The following is a 21,312-nucleotide window of genomic DNA, read 5'->3' as shown; positions in this document are numbered from 1 at the left end:
CAATAAAGTGATCTTTAAGTGGATCCTTTTATTACTTGTTCCAGAAGCCTGCACTTTTAAAAGGCCTGGGACAAACATACCACTTCAAGAAGCGCTGGAACATTTTACCTGTTACATTATGCTTTTTTAGAGTGAGGGGAGTTCTGGCCGCAAGCCTGTTGTGCATGTTTTGATATCCTCTTTTTCTCCTCGCCGTCCTCTTGTCCATTGTTGACATTAGATAGCCTCAGTTGAGTGCAAACTTCAGCCCTTTTGAAGTATGAGGAACATCAGTTGTGGAACAGGTAGCAGCTTCTTCACCAAAAGTTTTGCTTTGCCCACCCCTTCCCATTCAGGAAAAGTCAAGTGTGGCACCCTCAGTGTATGTTTGCCCCAAGATGACCATCTTCCTGTCTAATGTATAAGCTTCTTAACTATGGGGCCAGTCAGTATGGCTGCATTTAAGTTCTCTCACCATCCTGTTTGTTCATAGCCTTAATAACACTTGAGCTGTGTAAGCTCTTGTAGGATGAATAATGTTTACAGTGCAGCGCACAGTGTGGTCCTGTTTTCCCAAATAGTCTGTGAGCCCCAGAGTACTGCAAACACTGCAGTGGTCTGAAGAGTGTGTGCATTTGCACGTGCACTGTTTTCATATACTCCAAATCAGATGGTGAGTTTGTTTGGTCGCTTAGGAAGGCAGTGATGGCTGTTCTGAAAGATTGGCAGCTTTCATGTTTAAAATGCTTTTGACACTTGACTTAGTGGCAGTGAACATTTATTTCCCCCATTTTATGGGTGTAGAAATTAAGGCAGAAGATTTGATAGGGGCAAGGGTCTTATCAAGATGGGACCTATGTCACAGCAAACTAAACTTAGGAATCCAAGTCCTCTGCTGTAGGAACTGGGTCTGCCTACAATTCCCTGCAGATATCCAGCAAAATACACCTAAGGCATGAAACACCATTGAGCATGGCCACCATTTCTACAGCCTCCTCAGACAACCTTAGATGCCTTTTTCTTCCTTCTCTTCAAAAGGAATGACTGAAAGCCTTACAGGTACATTCAGATACTTTCTCCCAAATTCTTGAATGAACTGCAAGCCACCCAGACTAAATTGATCATGGCTCCACTGAAAGTTAACCCAGTTTTCAGATGTGGGGGTGAGGGGAGAACTACAGATACTACACTGCCTTAAAGACTACATTTCCCCCTCTTTGATATCACCAGGGCCAAGTGTACAGGGAACAGAAGGGTGGCCCTATGCAAAGCCTTGTGACACTGACTAGACTAGGCAATCCTAAGTGAATGGTATATGGACTTCCCAACTAACAAGAATGGTACTGGGAGAGACTTGCAACATCCTTCCCTTGGACTGAGCATAGAATAGACCTTAGTGGCAAATAATATGGCTGATACCTCTTGCTCTAAGCTACTAAAATACTAAGGACTGCAAAGATTGAAAATTTTGAGATGACTAGTGCAACAAAGCACCATTACCAACTTGAGGCTACATATTCCATCATGACAAAAATGTCTACTTGATCCACTGACCCAAACAGAACAACTAGTAATGTTTTATTGATGCATTTTTCATATTGGATGCTAAATCAGTGTCTCATCCAGGGATGCAAGTTTTGTGTTGATTCTCTGCCTCCATTTGCTATTTAAAAAAAAAAAAAAAAAAAAGTGCTAGGCACTTGCCACTTAAAAATAAAAAAAATCAGTTTTTGGGTAGAGCAGGGCCTGTATCTCATGGTCCCCTTGACTTAGAAGTTGCCCATGTATGTGTTACATGTGGTAGACTAAATTACTCCAAGTCTGTCTGGCCTGTGCACTGGAATTTTGGAGTCCTACAAAAATTCAGTAGCTTTGTTACAGTACTAGCACTGGATTTTGTATCTACCACCAATGATCTGACAACCACTGGAAGGAATCTGGACATTTTTGTGTATTCCAATATGTATTAAGTCCATCTTTTTTCCCTTTGCTGTAGGAGGGTTGGTTGGAAATTCCTCAGTCATACCAACCTCATTTCCTTGTCCAGTGGGAATCTTCATGTCCAGTGAATTCCCACTTGAAATGTGTGGAGAGGAGCCAAGATGCATTATTTTTTTATTTTTTTTGTTTTGGCTACACTAGAAATGTTTTAATTTGCTGCAGTCCTGATTAAAAGGTTTGCAATGGTCAGTGGAGACCACTAATGTTAAGGGTTCTTAGTCGGACCAGTCTTCTCTAAATCTTCAAGACCTGATGCTCAGCCTCTTGGAAAACTAATCTGGTAGCCCTTTGGAGCCCACTTTCTAGGTTACCTCCACTAAAGTAATCCAGCAAATAGCATAGCGCACCGCCTCTCCTGGGGGAGAGTTTTAAATCAGTGCATGTAAAAGGGTGATCTGTGAGTTGCTCACTTGCTTGACAGCATTATTCTAGTTTGTCTGGTTTTTTGCCAAGATCTCCCTTTTGGCAGGAATAAACACAACTGTGCTTCCTGAGACTGTGGTCTCTTACTTGCAAAACTGGGTGTGTTTCTGGTAGTATCTGGGGAAATAGCTTTTGTGGTTTTTTTGCTGGCCTTTGATGTGAAGACACTGCTGATTGCAGCACTGATACTGCATGGCAAAAATTGGGGCTGTTGTTAAATGATTTACTTCGGGGCGGTATTGGGGGTAGTGACTTCTCATCAGTCATTACCTTCAATGCTTACTGTTTTGTCAGTGACTTTTCCCAGTGTGTATCTACACACCCCTTAACTAATGCATGGCTTAACAGCCACTATTTTTCAGCTATGTGCTCTACAGAAAGTGACTGGGCCCAGTACAGAACCCAGTAGCACGGCATCTCATCAGCAAGAGAGGGATTTTTTTTTCTGGCGCTGACACTTGTGTACAACCCCAACCAAATGGCTCTTTTTTATTTTTCATGAAGTGGTGATTATGATGTTAAAATTACAGAGGAATTGCATCTGCAGTCATTAAGTTACATTTTTCAACACCCAGCTTTCATCAGTGCTGTTTGTGTGTAGCGGGGGGGGGGGGGGGGATCATTATCTTCAGCTTATTAGGTGCAAACTTGGGGACAGGAGCCTGTGAAGGCAAAGCATAGCAATCTTGCCTCTGGTTGTTTTGGGAGGAGTAGGGGAGAGAGTTACTATCCTGAGCTACAGAAGACCAAAATGTCTGGAGAAAGGTGTTTTCTAAATCTGCATTTGAATTATTGAACATTTCTCCCATTGTTTTATCAGCATAGGCTGGGGGGGGGGGGGGGGTAGCAGGCCTGCAGTTTGCCTAGAGAAGTTGATCAAACTTTCTCTCATCAGGTTGAACTTCAAAACTTCTCTTAAATTAAACATTGCTCAACCTTCCCTAGCTGGTCATCCACCTTTGACCCCTGACATCCCACTCTACCTCCTGCCCTCCTGCATTCCTTTTGAGCTCTGGCTAAGTGTACAAACTCAGTGTGGAAGCTAGTACGGACTAGTTTGGACTCCCTTTTATTTTCCCTGAGCTAAAGAAATCCTGTTTACTATCTTGTATCACATCCTCAAGGGAAAGCATTGGAGACACCAGAGGCAGGTAAGAGGACTTAAGTTCCAGTGATGTTTTTTTTGTTTGTTAACCTATCTCCACATGGATTCATTTCCCTTTGTGGGAACTTAGGAACCCCTCACCACTACTTGTATGTTTGTGAGAGTCCTGATTTCTTTGATGGTGTGTTTGATGCTGAGGCTCTCTTTTTGTAGGGTTCTGCCTGGATACCATAGATCTAGGTTGTCATGTCTTGCTTGCTAGAACATCTGCAAAATCTTGGTTTTGAGGAACCATTTCACAGAGTGGGAAGCAGTTCATGTATTAGGGATCCTTACAATTTTCTACTGGCTGATACTCACTTTTTTCTGCCTCACTTAAAGGACTTTCTGGGGGGGGAGGTCCTCCCTTTCTATAAAACATCCCAGAAAGTGAACTTCATACACCAATGGAAGCTCCTCAAATCAAAGCTTACTGGACTCAAGTAGCTCCCCTGGACATGGTCTGGAGAGAACTGTATACTGAGTCCAACAGGTCGTGCTTGCTAGCAAATTAGCCATAGATTTATGTTCAGAGTCGAGGGGGGTTTTTTGGTGATATATAGTTGGGAGAGCTGTTTCAGGCATCAGGTGCCCCTCCAGGTTGTCTAACAGCTCTCCCTACTATACTGTTGATCCAATAAAAGATGCAACAAAAAAGCCTAGTCTCTGTTTCCCGGACTGCCATGCTACAATAACCTTCCAACCCCCATAGGTTTATAACCCTAATGCCTGATGCCCTTTTGTTAGGAGAGAATAATGCTGAGCAAAAGTAACTATTACAGCAGTGGGAAGAGACTAATGTTTGCAGCCTGACTCTGGCACGTACCGTTTGGGGTTGGAGGGAAAAGGTTCTCATTATGCTTCATTCTGGGTGTTGACTTGCCCCTAGGATTCCTTTTACCAGAGACCCCCAAGGATTGACATGGCCCCTTATCCGATTTGGTATCAAGTGAACTTTTAATAGTAACCCCTAGACTTATTACAAGTATTCTTCCTTGCAATATGACCTGCCAAGCAGTTCATTCAGGCTTTACAGCAGTGACCTTTGGTGGTACCGGCCTCAGATCCTCTGCTGGGTGTGCGGGATGTTAGTTTCTGGATTCCTCGTTCAAACAAGAAGTCCAAAGTTGTTCCTATTTCCCCAGAGTGGCAACACAATACATGTGTGTTCCTTTGTTTGTCCATCACTTCTGTAACTACTCTCCTCCCAAATTGTCCAATCCCTTGGCTTCGTGCCAAGCATTCCTTATATGGTGCACCAGTCCCCTGGCACTGTGCTAGCCGCATTCCTTATAGGGAAACTGCTGTCCCTTGCTTGCCTGCTGCCCAGTCTCAGCCCTCACATCTCCCAGCACCACAGAAGGCCCTCTGTTCAATTGTGTTGCTTAGTTCTGGAAAGGCCTGGACTATGGCTAAAAGCCTTAGCATAACTCAGTTTCCCTGCTACATTGACTCTACTAAGCTTCCCTATTAATAATGCAGGAGACTGCCTGAAACTGCAATGTTGAGCTGACTCAGTAATTCACTGCCTTCCTCCAGGACTGGGTTAGAAAGAAAGAAAGCAGATTTAAAAAAGTTGTATGTACTTCATTCTCTTGCCAGAATCCAGTCAACATAAAAGCATTATATGCCTTTCTAAAACACTTAGTCCTGTAAGAATTTCAAAGCACTCTCTAACTTCTATATGCAGTGCAGTCTCTACAGGGATGGACTCTGCTCATCAAACAGCAATTAGCACATCAGTGGAAGAAGAAGGGATATACTTTGCCAAGCTTTCCAGGGCAGATTATTGTCTGAAGTGATCAGGGATCATTCACTGTACATGACAAATCTCACCTCTGGGAAAGATTTTTTTTCCCCTGAGGTTTCATCTGTATCAGGTGTTCACAATAGCTGAACAGCCACGTAGTACACACTTTGTAGTTATGATGTATGAAAGGCCAAGCTAAGTCAACCCTGCTGACACTCGAAAAGGTTCCTGGAAAGTGTCTAGGCATGAAATTATCTGCTTCCCCCCTCCCCCACCTCGGGTTTGAAATTAGTGGACGTTTTACCTCTCTTCTTCAGCGCTTCATCATCCCAAACCTTTAGCTAACATATATGATTCCATATATGCAACACAACCATGCAGGAGAACTTTGGGGAGGATTGAGAAACTTTTTCTCCCCCTAATCTACTCTATGCAGTTAATCCAATAAAAGATATTGCCCAAAGAAACGCTGGGTTAGGACAGCACTTTCCCCTATATCTGTTATTGAATTGCTGTTAATCATATGTGTTCTACATCTTGTGCAACAACTGGACACCAGGCACTGGGCCATTGTTTTGGCAAGCTCTGTTTTTGCTCTGGGACTCTAGCTTGACAGGTAGAAAACATCAAAGAAAGTCCAGACAGCCTATAGACAGACATATATATAGAACAATTCAAATTCTGCCTTTTTGAAAGCACTTTTTTTGCAGCATTTCAGTAGCATATCATTATACAGCTGCCTCCCAGTGATAGCATCACTGTGAAGCACTTCAGAGTTATTCCTGTTTCACTAAGAGTCATTTTATAGAGTTCTGACTAATTTATAGCACTATGACACAGAGTCATCTATCTGATCAATATCTATAGTGCCATATGGACATCTGTCCATACTTCAAGTTATACAACAGGCACCCTTTGTATAAAAGGAGAGGTGTGCAAGCCTTTCCAAAGGGAATTTGAATTTCCACCTTCATAGACAGCTGTTTGAGCTATGTATGTTATTTCACCACTGCAAGATATTTCTAGCTGCCTGTCCATCAGTCCCACTTCCAACATCTGGAAAGCCCAAACCAGGATAGCATCCTTGACATGGATTACCTTACTCCATAACCTAACCTGTAGGTAGAATTGAAATGAGAGGATGACACTGAGGAGCCTATTCGGAGTGATGGCTTCCAGAGCAGGGCTCCCACCTGGATTGTAACATTTCTTTCTGGTTTCAGGAGGATGCATCTCTTTGTGGTGTTGATCATCAGTATGTGGGGAGCAGTTGCTCCCCAGCAACATCGGGTGGAAGACATCTGTACCGCAAAGCCAAAGGACATTCCTGTGAATCCTATTTGCATTTACCGTAACCCTGAGAAGAAACCACAGGAGGGCGAAGGGCCAGAGGCAGATCAAGCCAAGGATAAGATCCCAGAATTTACTAACCGTCGGGTCTGGGAGTTGTCAAAGGCCAACTCCCGCTTTGCCGTTATTTTCTACAAGTACATGGCAGACTCCAAGAGTGACCAGGGAAACATCTTCATGTCGCCCCTCAGTATCTCCACAGCCTTTGCCATGACCAAGCTCGGTGCCTGTGGTGACACTCTCCAGCAGCTTATGGAGGTCAGTGGCATCTCCTCAGTTTCCAAGTCCTTGTGGTTTAAGTTAGAACAAAGATGCCAAATGCTAGCTGCTTATAATAAAGCTCTCTCTTTTAATGGCTCCTTTGCTCAGATCACCTCCTTTGTAACCCCAGCTTTTGAGAGACAGACCCTTCTGCTAAACAGGTCTCTGACAAGGACCCTTCTGGAGGATGACCCAGACTACTTCCCTCTGGGTTTCTGTAATCCAAACCCTTCTCCAGTGATCCAAGTAGATTCTTCTGGTGCACATGCTGATGCATAGGTTATAGCCTCCATCTGGAGGAGAAGAAACCTGCTTTGGATGTGAGGAAGGAAGGTGAATACTTTTTTCTTCTGGACCTAGGCAGTTAGATGAGCAGGGATAGGCCTCTACACAGGAAGCTGAGGGAAGCCAATCAGACCTTGGAGCAGGGTTTGTGCTAAAGGCCCCCTATTTCCACCATCCTTATGCAGAAGTCGAAGTGTGGGATGTTCTTATTGAAATAAGTGCAAAAATGCAGCTGGAACAATGCAGTCCCTGGTTTACGTGGGATGAGGAGGAAGGGATGGAACAGAGACCCCAGGCTGAACTTTTTGTTTAGACAAAAGCCCCATCAATAAATTAACAGCACTGGTTGTTCTTTGCAGGAGGCTCACCTCCTGACCTCCAGGACTTTGCAACAATGGGGAGATATGTAGTCCTTGTCTATCCTACCAACCCTTTCTGTACTAGCCACCATGTGACTTTTCTGCTTACTTACCTGTAATAATCCCACTGAATTTAACAGTGTAACTCCCACCGATGCCAGTGCTGCTGGACTAACCCTTTATAAGCATGTACACACAAGCAATCACTACATGGAATGGGCTGGCAAGATATGATCACTGTCCTGCTTTGTTGGAAACACGATTAGTAGCAACAACAAAAAGGGTGTTGGGCCTCCTCTTAAAGCCAGCTCCACAGGAGGCAGTCATCCCTCTGTGTGAAAAAAAGTTTGCTTTTAGCCTAGTGTCCTGGCATCAGCATCCAGTTACCTGCATGATTCCTCCCTTTGTTAGCTGTCCCATCATAGGGGCCAAGGACCAAGTGAAACACGGAGCTGCCCTTTTGCACCTGGAGCTGATCCTTCAGGTCAGAGTTGAGGCAATGCTGGCAAAGAAGCTTCCCCACTGCTTCCTGCTGTGTGGCTAGACAGGGGACTTTTGGTTCAGAAGGCTGCATCTGTGATACCTTCCACTGGTATATGATTCCCTTTAGAAGAAACTAAACTTTATTTGGTTTATTTTTTAAACCCAGTGTAGCTCAAATGATGAGGGTTTTTTTTCTAGGTCATAGTTTTGTTACTAAAGGGGAATTTCATGCAAAGGACCTAGTGATTCATAGCTTTGGAAGATCTGGTTTCCTAACCTGTGAAGTTAGTTTTCAGTGGGCTCCCATACAGAAGGCATAAAATCTACAGATAAGAGCAAAGCAGGAGGAGGGCAGGCAAGAGCAAAAATAGCCAGTGTCACTTTGCATGTTGTGATAAACAGAAATAAAGGGACAGGCTTGAGCCTTATAAGCAGTTGACCACATAGGCTGTAGCAAGAGGACAGCTCCAGAAATCAAAGCCTTCTTTGGCAGCTGGTTAGAACATGAACTGCGATCCAGGTGCTTTTCTTGTGCTGTTGTGCCTGTCACTGCATGATTTATCCAGTCAGAAGTGAGCTCTGAGCATGGTGATGAGAGAGAAATTTCAGAATTCTTACCCTGGTGTGGACACCTGCTTCCTCTCTAAGGGAGTCTGTCTCAAGTACTTGTCTGACCCCTGTAACTGCAAGGCCTGAGTGCCTCTCGGTCCTTAATGACTTATTCTCCACAACACTCCTCCAAGGTGAGGCAGTGCTGTCATTTCTGTTTTAGAGATGGAGAAATTAGGCCAAGCCTATTTCATTCTGGCCATGCTGCCAGTGGGATAAAAGCTGTCTTGCTGCTCTCTGTCCATTTTATCCACTGGCTATTAATGTAGAAAAGCCATTTGGAAAAGAGACCCAAGCTATAACCTGAGGCTCCCTGTCTTCAAGGGCAGCATCCATCTTCCTGAACCATCTTCCCTCTGTCTTTCTGTCTTTTTGCTGCTCACTGGGCCAGCTTCAAAAAAGAGGACTGGGGAGTGGTCTGGGCAATGCCTAACACTACCCTATGACCTGATGGTTTTGCTGGGAAATGAGAGACAAGTTGAAGGCTCCTCTAGGTCAGAACCAAGGTCTTGTTTCCTCGGCCAAGTTCCCTAAACACAAGGCTGCTGGGTTAGAAGGTAGGGAGGGCTCTTCTACTCCTCCTCTTGCATCAAAGAATTGCTAATCACAGTTTTTCCTCCAACTGCATCTGAGGACTTACATGGGCTTGTGCACCTACCTGGACAATGCTGTTCCTCAACAGAGTATTCATGGCCATAGCAGAATCTTCTAAGATCTCTCACAAGGGCAAGTATTGCTGCATAGTTGGAAATGAGATCTAAAATCTACATAAATGCCACATATGCAACTACATTAGGTTTTGTAAATAGCACTTACATACGTGGAGGTGGAATAGTTTTTGGCCTTGAAGGCTTGCCTATGTGGAAAAACTTATGCCCTGGTATATCTTAAACCAGCCTAGATCCCCAAACAGACAATCTAGTTCTGGACTGAGGGCACCCACATAGGGTGTTAAACCAGTCAATAATTAGACTGGTATAACTGGAAACATTTCCTGTATAGACAAGTCCTTAATATCTCATGTCCTAACCATTGGAACATACCCCTCTATAGAAGTCAATTCTGTTCCTACTGAGGTCATCAAGAAGAGTCTTCAGAGAAATGGGATCAGGCCCCTGATCTTTCTGCCTTAACTTTTCCTCTTGTAAAAACAGCTCCATAACCTTGGAGATGGGTTGTGCAAATTAACTATTTTGTGTCTGTAAAGCATTGGTAGAAAAATATGCAGCAATTTTCTGTTCATATTGCCCAATAGGTGTCATTTGATAAATCAGTATATGCCATCCTACCTGGCAGCCACAAATAGATGAGAATCAGTGTGCTACAGAAAATTAATTGCAAAGCAATGACTTCATTTTTTTTTTCAAAGTGGCCACTGCTTGAAAGTGTCTACAGTATGTACCAGATTTATCTGATGGGAGGAGATCTCTTACTTAAGTCTGGGGTTTCCAGACCTATACATGTACAACATTGTTTACAGCTAATATTGTAGGTTCTCTCACTGTAGGGAGTTGCTGAGAGGCCCATGTTTAGCAACTTGTCAGCAACATATTGCGTGACCCTGGTGGGGATGCTAGAAAGTGTGTGATTGGTACCATAAAGTATTAACTCTGTTTGAACAGTGCCATAACATTCACAGCACCATACCATAGACAACACATGCTGAACCAGAATCCATGCATGATGTAGAAATGATCTGAAAGTGTGCACCAAAATACAATAAAACCAGGAAGTATCCTGTTGCCTTCAGGAGTTCTGCACAGAACATCTAACTGTTTATTTGCACTGTAGTAATTCCTAGAGGCTCCAATCAGGATCAGGGCCTTCTTGTGCTAGGCACTGTACAAACGCAAAGTGAGGTACTGCCTGGCCTAGAGAACTTCCATTTGACTTGGGTAGAGTGGGAAGGGAAAGAGAGGGGAAGGGATTTGTTGACGGTTCCCTGTCTGGTCAGTGGCAGAAGCTGGAGTAGAATCCAGATCTCTCCTAGGTCCAAGAGCAGTGATCCAACCACAAACCATGGCAACTTAATGTGCTTTCTGAAAGGAGAGGGATGGGAGCCTAGCAAGCAAAAAGACCAAGGCCCCTCTTAGTATAATTTATGGCTTGAAAAAAAACGTAGTAATTGGACCATGGAAAGAAACAATCAAGGTGGGGACAGGCGGGGCATTGAGTGTGGAAAAGGAGAGGGGCTTAGAGTATTAAAGAGCTCTGAAGGATAGGAGGTGAAAGAAGTGCAGCACCTTCTTAGCTATGTCCATTATTGTTTGTCCTGGACTCCTCAAACCCTGGGCTCAGCCTAGCTGTGCTTCTTCCCCCAGTGAGACAGGCCTTGCTACAAAAGATGCTCATGCTGTTTTTAATCGCAGCAAATTTTAAGCATTCTGCCCTAGTGACAGGGTTGCCAACTGTTTGTAAATTTATGGATGGTCTAAAAAATGCAAGCTAAAAATGCCTGTCTATGATGTCCATAAGAAAAATTAAGCCATCCATAAAAAACAAACACTGAGCTCACTTCAAGATATGTCAAAATGGAGCCAAATAAATACAAATGTTGATCCTGGACAGAGAGAGCAGGATGGTGCTACCTGTTGTTTAAATGGGAGCCCAGCTTGGAGCCCTGCAGTGAAGTGAGTGTCAGGATTTTCTGGCCCACTAGAGCCTCCATAGCTCCTTCTCCCTTTTCACTAGCATGTACTGCCACTGATATCTCTGAGCTGAGCAGGACATGGATGGAGCTGTGGGGCAGGAAGCAAGGGAGACGTGGTGGGTGAGAGTCTGTGCCAGGGAGCAGGGCCAGTGGAGGTAAGGCAGGGGAGGGCAGTCAGGGTATGGGGGTGAATAGGAGATCTATGTGGGAGGAGCAGCATGATATAAAACCACTGTTGCAGTCACACAGGGCTGCCAATCCAAAAGTTGTTGTTTTTTTTTCACTGACAGTAAAAACACATGCAAATGAAAAAGTTTTGTTGTCAGTAAAAAGTTTTTGGATGTCAGTAAAAAAAATGCCTTTGGTTGGCAACCCTGCCTGATGGTCAGGCCTGTTTGGAAAAACAAACCAAGAGTGCCAGCAAAGTGGCCACTTCCATACAGTCCTGAGTGAGCAGCTTTGTAACCCTCTGTCTATAAAGCTGATGAGCAGAACCTGTCTGCCACTGCTACAGGAAATGGTGAGCCTGGGTTGGGATTCCTTCGCTCTGTTCTTGCTTCTCTAGGTTTTTCAGTTTGACACCATTACAGAGAAGACATCTGACCAGATCCACTTCTTCTTCGCTAAGCTGAACTGCCGACTATATAAGAAAGCCGACAAATCCTCCGAGCTGATATCTGCCAACCGCCTCTTTGGGGAAAAATCCTTGGTCTTCAATGAGACCTACCAAAACATCAGTGAGGTGGTTTATGGAGCCAAACTTTGGCCCTTGAATTTCAAAGTGAGTTAGAATTACTTTGACTTCTTTCTTTCTCCATTCCTTTGTGCCACTGGCATTTTCATATCTCTCCTTGATTTCTTTGGACTGACCTGAAAATCCCCCATTTATTTTCTTGTCTCTTTCTCTAGGAAGAACCAGAGCAATCCAGAACTGTCATTAATGACTGGGTCGCTAATAAAACAGAAAAGCGCATTACAGAAGTGATCCCACAAGGAGTCATTGATGAAAACACTGTCCTAGTTCTGGTCAATACAATTTACTTTAAGGTATGGCAAATGAAACTGGGGAGAGACTGGTTCCTTGGGGACTTGGAGTGCACTGTTGCCAGGGTTTTGAGGGATGATGAGAAGTCAGGAGAGAAATCATTCTCCCAAGCCAAACACCCTGAAACTCTAAGAAATGGAGCAACTTCTCAGAGCTGTCAGCCTGCAATAACTTGTATAGAAATCAAAGCCCTCAGTCATGGGCGGTAGCAAAAACTCAAACACATCAACCCTGGTCCAGAAAAGTTGAAACTGAATCCTAGAAGTGGATGCATATCAAACCTCTGCATCTGCCCAGCCCTGACCCCAGTGCCTTGGGAAGGATCAAAGCCTGGACTCCAGATGGGAATTCCCTGCTTGGCCCCTACTTCTACAATGGAGCCAGAATCCCAGATTCAAATACCCCAAATTACAGCAAGGTTCTGAGATGTGAATTTGGCTCCAAATTCCATAGCACTGGGTCTAGCTCCTTGACAGGTTAGAACTGACTCATCTGATCACATTGCCAGGCTGGGTGGGACAGAGGCAAGGAGGCAAGAAACAGCAAAACTGGTGACAAGCCAAGGTGTTTTGATAAATGAATACAGCTTCATGGGGAAACCAGAGATTTAGGAGCCTCACTCAGGGAAATAGACATTCTGAGAAACAGAAGTCATGAGTTCCCTACCTAGTATTGAGGAGGAGCTAAGCCATGTAGCCTGCTTGTGGCTTGGTCTATCAAACTTTCCTGGCAGAGATGTGGCAAAGCTAAATCGATAGTCACTTCGTAGATGAGGGAGAGCAGATGCAGTTTAGAGTGGGGTTAGTACAGCCTGTGTGCTGCCTTTAGGCTGGGGTTCTCGAGTCTGTGTGGAGCTGACTGCTGCATCTATCTTTGCCTTGGTCCCACAGGGACACTGGAAATCAGAGTTTCCTGTTCACAACACAAAACTGGAAACGTTCTATAAAGTGGGCGGTGAGACTTGCCAGGTCCCCATGATGTACCAAGAAGCCAAATTCCATTACGCTGTAGTCCAAAACAATCAAGTGCACATCTTGGAGCTGCCTTACAAAGGCGACAACATCACCATGGTGCTTATCCTGCCTGACAGGGACAGGCTGCTGTTGGATGTGGAGCGGGAACTGACTTCAGAGAAGCTGCAGGAATGGCTGAGTTCAATGAAAGAGATCTTGCTTTCTGTCTACCTCCCCCGCTTCCGCATTGAAGACAGCTTCAGCCTGAAGGAGAATCTGCAGAAGATGGGGCTGCTTGATCTTTTCAAACCAAAAGCAGCCAAGCTGCCAGGTCAGTCCAGGTGGGGTGGGTGGTAGGAGTTCTCTCCAAGAACAGGGGCAGAGATATTAAAGCAGCTGTTGCCTCAGATTTGGGGGTAAAGGAGTGCGCAAAAATACTTTTAAGGGTTGCTAGAAGTGTGAGTAGTCTCTCTGCAGCTCAGGGCTTAACTGGTATACTCTGTACAGAGGCCTAAATTGGCTGAAGGGTCATGTGGAGCAAAGTCCCCTCTTGCCCAAGGGGTAGGGCTTAGGAGGGGGTCTCCAGGTCAGGGCTGAATGTGTAGCAAAAAATCAATTTCCAAGGTAGGTCAGCAGGTTGTTACCTTCTACCAGTACTGAACTCATCTTCAACTTGCTGAGTGTTAAGGGCCAAAACCCACACTTGGGTACAGATATTCATGGATTCCACTGAAGTCAGCTGGAGTCCTGTGGAGACCACTGCAGGGCAGAATTTCTTTCTAAACCCAGCTTAAGCTTTGTCCTTGTCTCATTTGCCCTTCCCTCATTGTTCTTGCCTTCTGTCTTGATCCCCATAAGCTGCACAAGTGAAATGCTTTGGTTCTTGGGATGCTGTCTTCTCCAGGTAGCTCTTAAACTCTCTCTCTGTTCCTGGCTTGTTGGTTTCTAGGTATAGTTGCGGACAACCGTACAGACCTGTATGTGTCGGATGCTTTCCACAAGGCCTTTCTAGAGGTGAGCCTGGCTTTCCAGCACCGCTTTGAGTCTTTTCTTTTAATTTACCTAATTTGTTTAGTCTTTAAAAACAAAACCAAACAAAAATTTGGACTTAAAACTGTGGTACCCATCTCCTACCTAGTCCTGCAGCAGTCCTAGCTTCTAGCCTATGGTAGAAGGTGGAGAAAGTAAAAAGCCACCAAAAATTCAACTTCCCGCTCTCATCAGGTCTAAAAACCAGAGTATAAAGATGTACAACATATTGTTTGGATTCTGTCTGCAAAGAACCTTACGCAGTAAAGTCATCAAGTAGCTGTTACATGCTGGCTAACTCTAGGCTGTTGCATGCCGTGTGCTCTGGCTTTAGGCTGCTGCCTGCTGAATCACCATTCTGAGTCATCCGACTCTTCCCAGTACAGTGAGGCATTGCCTCGTCTCACCGCCCAGCTACAATCTCAGGTAGTGGGGCCTGCAAGCCTGAAACACACATTTGATTCCTCTCTGGGGCTGGGTGCTTAGGTGTTAGATGTTGCAATGCCTAAGTCCTTTACTGGATCTGGACCCTAGTCCCTCTTGCTGTTGATGGAAGATGGTTAGCATATTGACAACAGCAACAAATTGCTGACGGGGGTGGGGGGAGGTGAGTTTCAGGCCCCTGACAGATGTTACACTTAACACATAATTAACTGGTCAATCATCTCTTTAGTGGGCTGGCCACACATTCAATCAATTAGTTAATGGTATAATAAAATAAGCTGCAAAATATGCATTTTGTTGTGGCTGGTTCTTATCCCATCTTTAATTGAATGTGTGACCTGTGCCCAGCCTCTGGAGCACATGGGAGCTTTTCAAGACTCCCATGTGTTCCAAAGGCTGGGAGGCCCCTCAGATGATTGGAGTTCCCAGATAGGGGGTGCACCATGTGTTCCCTGGATGAGAGCCCTGGTCAGCTGATTGGGACTCCCCCAGTTGGGAACTCCAATCAGCTGATAGGGCTCTCAGAGGCAGGAGCTCATGGTCCACTCCCATGACTGGGAGCCAAGGTTGCTACTTGTCAGTACAGGGGGAACCTGGGATCAGGCTCCCTCTGCACCAGCAAAATGACACAATGGGATTGACGCAGGATTCCACGACTGCGCCTCCTGCCATGCATGTGTGGCATGGAAAGTGACATCCTTGGGACCCCACATCAGATCTCATTGCATCTGTACTTTAATGCCTGTCAGGGGCCTTAGGCATGCACACGCCATTCTGATTCACTTAAATGCGTGCATGTATGGTCTTGCAAATCAAACTCTACAGATGCATCAGAGCTTGGATGAGGATACGTTTAACTTTGTAGGTATGGAGCCATCAGCCCCTCAGTGTAAAGAGCTGTGTAACAGCATGTTCAGAAAGTGACATGCTGCTTCTATGTCTTTGTGCTTCAGGTCCATAAGACAATGGAAAAAAATGCTTTTAAAGCAACTTAATGAATCCTTCTTTAAATGCGCTGGCTGGGTTGTTGCTTAGCAGTGCCCTGCAGCAAGGCCGGTGCAGCAGGGCTTGGTGTTGTGCAGAGAAAGTTGCCCTTCCTCCACGGGGTGAATGTAGGTTTCATGGATGAGTGAATGCTCCCAGCCAGCTGAAGGAATGGGATTGCCAGGCCCCCAGGGATACTGAGGTCCCACTTGAAAACAGGGTACCTGTAAGGTGCAGGTCTGCCTGGTATGAGAGAAGACCTTTTTTAATCCAGTTTCCCTTCTGATTGGCAGGTGAATGAGGAAGGCAGTGAGGCAGCAGCAGTTACGGCAGTCACCATCTCAGGCCGTTCATTTCCTTTGAACAAAGTGGTCTTCAATGCTAACAGGCCCTTTCTGCTCTTTATCCGGGAAGCTGCCCTTAACACCATCGTCTTCATGGGCAGAATAGCCAACCCTTGCCCTTAAAAGAGCCACTGTTGGGTCCCTGTTTTTCCAGCCCTAACTCCCTGGTGTGCGGCTATCCAGCCAATAAAACACCCCCAGCCCCACATCTTTGTTTCTCCCAATACTGGCTAGCAGTTTAGAAGGCCTCTGGAAAGTAGCAGACAGGAAGTAGCTGCCCTGTCTCACACAGCCCAGCTTCAATCTCCGGTAGGAATTATAATTAGTTATGCTGTTGCCCCTGTGGCATCAGTTCGATGCAACACCTGAGGGATGTCTTTTGGTGTCCCGTGGAACTTCCCATCTTGCATTTTCTTCATCTAAAAGACCCCCCCCCCACACACACTTTTTTCCCCAGTGGTTTGTTCCAAGATTAGGCTGACTATAGCCATCCTGCTTCCCACCCAGCATTTTGTGGCCTCAAGCTGTAACTCTCATCACATCTTGCATTAAAGCAGTTGGCAAGGTGAACTCTAACGCATTAGACGGTTTCCTCCGCATTCGAAGTTCTTCAGCCCATTTAGCAGGAGCAGGCTGGGCTCAAAACCCAAGCGTTGCTCTATAACCCACCATTCTCCTGGCACAACGATGTGAGTCCACGGCCTAGCCCTGCTTCATGGGAGTCAGTGGGGGAACAGCTCGCCCAGGTGCCCTTTGGGGGAAGCAGGCACTGCACGTGAGGCAGCTGGGATTGATGTGAGCCCAACCCTGGGGCAAGAGGAGAGGTAGGCACGTTACAATGAATATGAATGAGCTACAGCTCCACACCAGGGTGGTGAGGGCGATGGGGGAGTGCTGGCGCAGTCTTGATTTCCCCCAATGCAGGAAACTTGACTGATGCCTTGCGCCCATCTTTTATTAGACCAAGTAAATGGCAACATGTCTTTCTTTGCATAGCAAACAATTTCTTTCTTTGCCAGCTTTTGGATACAAACCCCCTTCTTCAGGCTGCGGAGAAGCCAAAGATTGTAAGAGTTCTACGTGGAAAAGAAACTTCCTTTTGCACAGAGAGGTAGAGGAAGAAGCCTGCCTCGTGCACATCACAGAGCAGCCCTCTCACAAAAGGACTCCGAGGTTCCCAGGGGAATAAACTTCCACCCTTTGCAAAATGAAGTTTCTTTTCTATCTAGGAGAACTCGGGCTGAGGAAAATTCAAAGACTGCAGGAGTTCTCCTAGGTAGAAAAGAAACTTCATTTTGCAAAGGGTGGAAGTTTATTCCCCTGGGAACCTCGGAGTCCTTTTGTGAGAGGGCTGCTCTGCGCTGTGCAGATCAGGCAGGCTTCTTCCTCCACCTCCCTCGTGCAAAAGGGAGTTTCTTTTCCACGTCGGGTAACTCTTAATAATCTTTGGCTTCTCGGCAGCCTGAAGAGAGTGCATTCAGAGGCGCCTGAAGGGGGCCACTGCACCCTGCAGGAGCGCAGGACAGCTGCCTTTGTGCTAGGAGCAATGCCCCGTTCTGCCACCCCACGGCCCTCCCCCAGCAGCCGGCGCTGGCTCGGCGGGTGGCCGCCCCCCCGCAATGCTGCCCCCGCCGCCCGCAGCAGGAACAGCAGCGGCCCGCGCAGAGGCGAGCGGAGTGGGCGGGGCCGCATGCAGATGAGGCCGGCGGCGGCGCGGGGCAGTGTGGGAGCGGGGCGCTGAGCGCGGCGGGGCGGAGCGCTTCGGGGCTGCAATCGCGTTGCTCGCCCTGGCCAGGTGTGGGGTGGCGCGGCAGGCGGGGGGAGGGCCGCATATTTACCTGGTAAGGGAAATACCGTGACCGGGCAGGTGGTTTCTCCAGGCCGAGGCTCGCCCCTACCTGCGCGAGACTGCTGACTCCTGCGATTTCCCCAAACGCGGGGAACTCGAGTTCGCAATTTGTGGTAGTGGGGCTGCGCCCGTGCTCTTCCACCGGCTCCTCTGGTGCAGAGCCAGGCGCCGACTGGTCGGGACTAGTCTGGGAGGTTTCTTTCCCCTCCCCTGGCTTATAGTCAGCGGCGTGCGGTGCGGGGAGCTCCCGGTTTCCCCCTCGGCTGCGGGTCACTGGGCAGTGAGCTGTTTTACTATGGGGGTTTCCCGGCTTCTGGCCTTTCCCAGATACACGTCAGTGTGTTTTTAAGGCAGGCAAGCTTCTTTGAGTAGAAATGGTATCTTTTATTTAGACTGAGTACCAGTTGGTCTAGAAAAAGATATTACATCTACTCAAAGGACCTTGCCTGCCGATGTCCTTAGACCAGGCGTTCTCAAACTGTGGGTAGGGCCCCCCCTTGGGGTCGTGAGCAACTTAAAAGGGGGCCGCAAACTTCCCAGGGGTACGCGCTGCAGCGCAGGGAAGCAGCACAGGCGCGGAGTGGTGGATGGACGTGGCAGCTGCCACGTGCAAGCTCCCCGTCCATCCAGCACTCAAGGTCGCAGTATCACAAAGTTTGTGAACCCATGCCTTAGACCAACCAGGCTACAAGCAAAAACCCAGCAACAGGGTGTTTTTAAGGTTCTTTTGGTAAATCCAATATCTTTTATTAGACCAACTCACAACAGTTGGAAAAAAATCTTCTTAGCAAGCTTTAGGGCACAAACACCCTTCGTCAGGCTGAGGGACCATCTGCAGACAGCCTGTGCTCTTCCTGGATGGCGTGCTAAAGGGGGAATGAAAGTAGCTGTAGTCAAAGGATGGGAGATCAGAGTGGGGGAAGGGAATGAGAATAGCTAGTAAAAAGTGGAGGGTTTACCTGGGGAGGGTGTTTTTAAGGTATTTAGGCTGTAGCCATGTTGAACTAAGCACAGAGGGAGACCAACTTTTTGGGCAGAGGAGATATATTTTATTAGACCAACTAAATAGAAGACAAAGGCAGATTTACCTGTAGGTATCAGATGGGGGGGGGGGGAGAGAGGCATAAATTGATGTTAATTTTAGTCCAGGCTGTTAAAATTTGCTTTGTTTTCTTCTTCACATTGTGAAGTTTCCATTTCAAACAGCCAAATGCAATATCTTCCATATTTCAGGGATCTGGCTGTGGCCATGTTGGTCTAAGCACAGAGGCAGCCTAACTCTGGGTAGAGGTGACATCTTTTGTTGGATTTGGTTGGTTTAATAAAAGATATCACCGCTACCCAAAGAGTTAATCTGTTTTTAAGCCTCTCTCAGAGGCAATGGGTGTTAGCTACAGCTAAGGTTGGGGACTGACTGGGCTGTGCCAATGCTCCTGCTGGGACCGAAGCTAGAGTGTCTTGCCCCTCCGCTCAAGGTCAAGCAGATTGCTTGGGGTATTTGGGGTCAGGAAGGAATTTTACCTCATGGGCAGATTGGTATTGATGGTGGGGAGGGGGACAGGCAATGAGGGGTATGAGGTCACCCCAGTCTCTTTCATCTCCTTGCCCACTCTTCTCTGCAGTATGTTGAGAACTTACTTTGGCAATCAGACCTTAAAAGCGTCCACTAGAAGCAATCCCACAGTTCCCTCTTCCTTTCTCTACTGTCTGTTGGAATAGGCAAGCCTGGAAGGAAAGGGAGTCTACAAGCTGATACTTTTGCAAAGCCCTTCCAGGAAATCTGGGATACAACTATAGAAAGAAACACAATATAAACAGCTATGGTGCCAGCTGAAAGGTATGATCTAGATGGGAAAAGATGTCGGTGTCAATGTCTGGCCATCTCTTGACACTCATATGAATGCTTACATTCCTTAAATTGCTAGCTTCTGCCTGTTTGAACCTAGCGTGGAATATAATCTGTTTATAGTTTAAGGGAGGAAAGGCTAGTGGAGAACTTTTTACGTCCTCTGCTGCTACTCTTCTGTGGGCCTGAGGGACCATCCCTAGGGAAGAAGAGGAAAGGGCTTGTCTGGAGCTGTGTGCAGCTGGAAAAGATCCAGTCTCTGGTGTTTTCAGGGCATTCTCCATTAGTGGTCAATCCTTCACTTGCATCCATTGCTGTTCTTCAAGGCAGCATCTTCCCCTTGTCCATTGTACTTCAGTTTGCATTTCCCAGGATGCATCTTTTTAGCAAAGCCAGAGGCTGCTGATCTCAGTCAGAGCCTGGTGTGAGTGGGGGATGCCCTTCTGTCCACTTCAATGAGAAATAAGTGGAGCAAGCAGGACCTTCCTTCTAATTCTGTTGCTTGTTCTGTGACCTCGGAGGCTAGGAAAGTCTCTGAGAGGAAAAAGTATTTGCAAACAGTCCAGCGATCAGTGAAGGAATCTCAGTAGGTGCATATTGCACCACAAGTTAAAATAATTAAGTCTGCAACTGGCAGGTGGGAAAACCTATTGCCTAGCAAGGCCCCTAGGACTTTTGCAGATGAGCTGAGAGTGTCTTGCCCCCAAGGGCAAGCCTGGAGCTACTACCTATTTGAGGGAAGGCAGCAAAGCACCAGGCATCTAAACGAGCTTGATGAACACCCCTTGGTGTGCAATGCTCTAGCCAGAATGTGTTGTGCCCCTGGTCCAGTTAACATTTTAGCGTTTTAATTTTTGCAAGAGGGTGTCGGGGGAAAGAAAGGGTCTTATATGGGCTTGAGTGCTTTTTTGGGCAGAATAGGATTGTAAGTGACTGGAGAGAGGACAGAAAGATAAAGTAAGTTGTGCTGGGGGATTTTGTTACTGACTATAAACAGTTACACTGGCATTTTCACGGCTGATGTTAACTGTGTAAGTGCCACTTGCTTGCCTAAAGGGGTAGCTGGATTTGCTGAGAAGCAATTGTATCCCAATGGCCAGCCCTTGTTTCATTTGAATGAATCATCTTTTGCTTGGCCTATAGCCATTTTGTCAGTGATTCACATTTGCTGTTCTGGCTTGTAACGTAACTGCAATGGAAATGCACATCTTTGCCAGTCATGGATGTGAGGTGAAGATGTAATAAGAACAAGGACTGGATTTTAGTAACTATTGATTCTCCAAATAATCCTCCACCTTGTGTGTACTCTGTGACTGTGGCAAACCCAAAGCTGGTTGCTAACTGCCGGTTGTGACAGGGTCTGTTTAGCAAATGCATCTCTTATCAAAACGAGTAACAGCAGTCTCACTGGCAGTGCTCAATGTCATCAAACTGTTGTCAAGCCTCAATCAAGGGCACTGGTCTGAACTTGCCTTTGGCTGCAGTTACTGTCACAATAGCTCATCTGTGAAGAATTGCTAAGGT

At 46.3% G+C, this 21,312-nt stretch overlaps 1 protein-coding gene and 1 non-coding gene across 2 annotated transcripts; both read left to right on the top strand.

Annotated features, from left to right (window-relative positions):
* The first annotated feature begins 3,300 nt into the window (after positions 1–3,300).
* SERPINC1 (serpin family C member 1) lies at positions 3,301–16,663 on the top strand. The gene is made up of 7 exons (XM_006272937.4): positions 3,301–3,554; positions 6,521–6,905; positions 11,860–12,075; positions 12,204–12,341; positions 13,230–13,623; positions 14,242–14,306; positions 16,043–16,663. The coding sequence occupies exons 2-7, from the start codon at positions 6,525–6,527 to the stop codon at positions 16,214–16,216; spliced, it is 1,368 nt and encodes a 455-aa protein (XP_006272999.1). The 5' UTR covers positions 3,301–3,554; positions 6,521–6,524; the 3' UTR covers positions 16,217–16,663.
* A 1,260-nt stretch (positions 16,664–17,923) lies between these two features.
* Positions 17,924–18,084, top strand: LOC132251085 (U1 spliceosomal RNA). Its single transcript, XR_009462886.1, has one exon. It is a non-coding gene; the product is annotated as a U1 spliceosomal RNA (small nuclear RNA).
* Positions 18,085–21,312: the final 3,228 nt, after the last annotated feature.

Source organism: Alligator mississippiensis, chromosome 5 (genome assembly GCF_030867095.1).
Source record: "Alligator mississippiensis isolate rAllMis1 chromosome 5, rAllMis1, whole genome shotgun sequence".
In the NCBI taxonomy this organism is placed as follows: Eukaryota; Metazoa; Chordata; order Crocodylia; family Alligatoridae; genus Alligator; species Alligator mississippiensis.
This window is presented reverse-complemented; position numbering and strand designations above follow the sequence as displayed.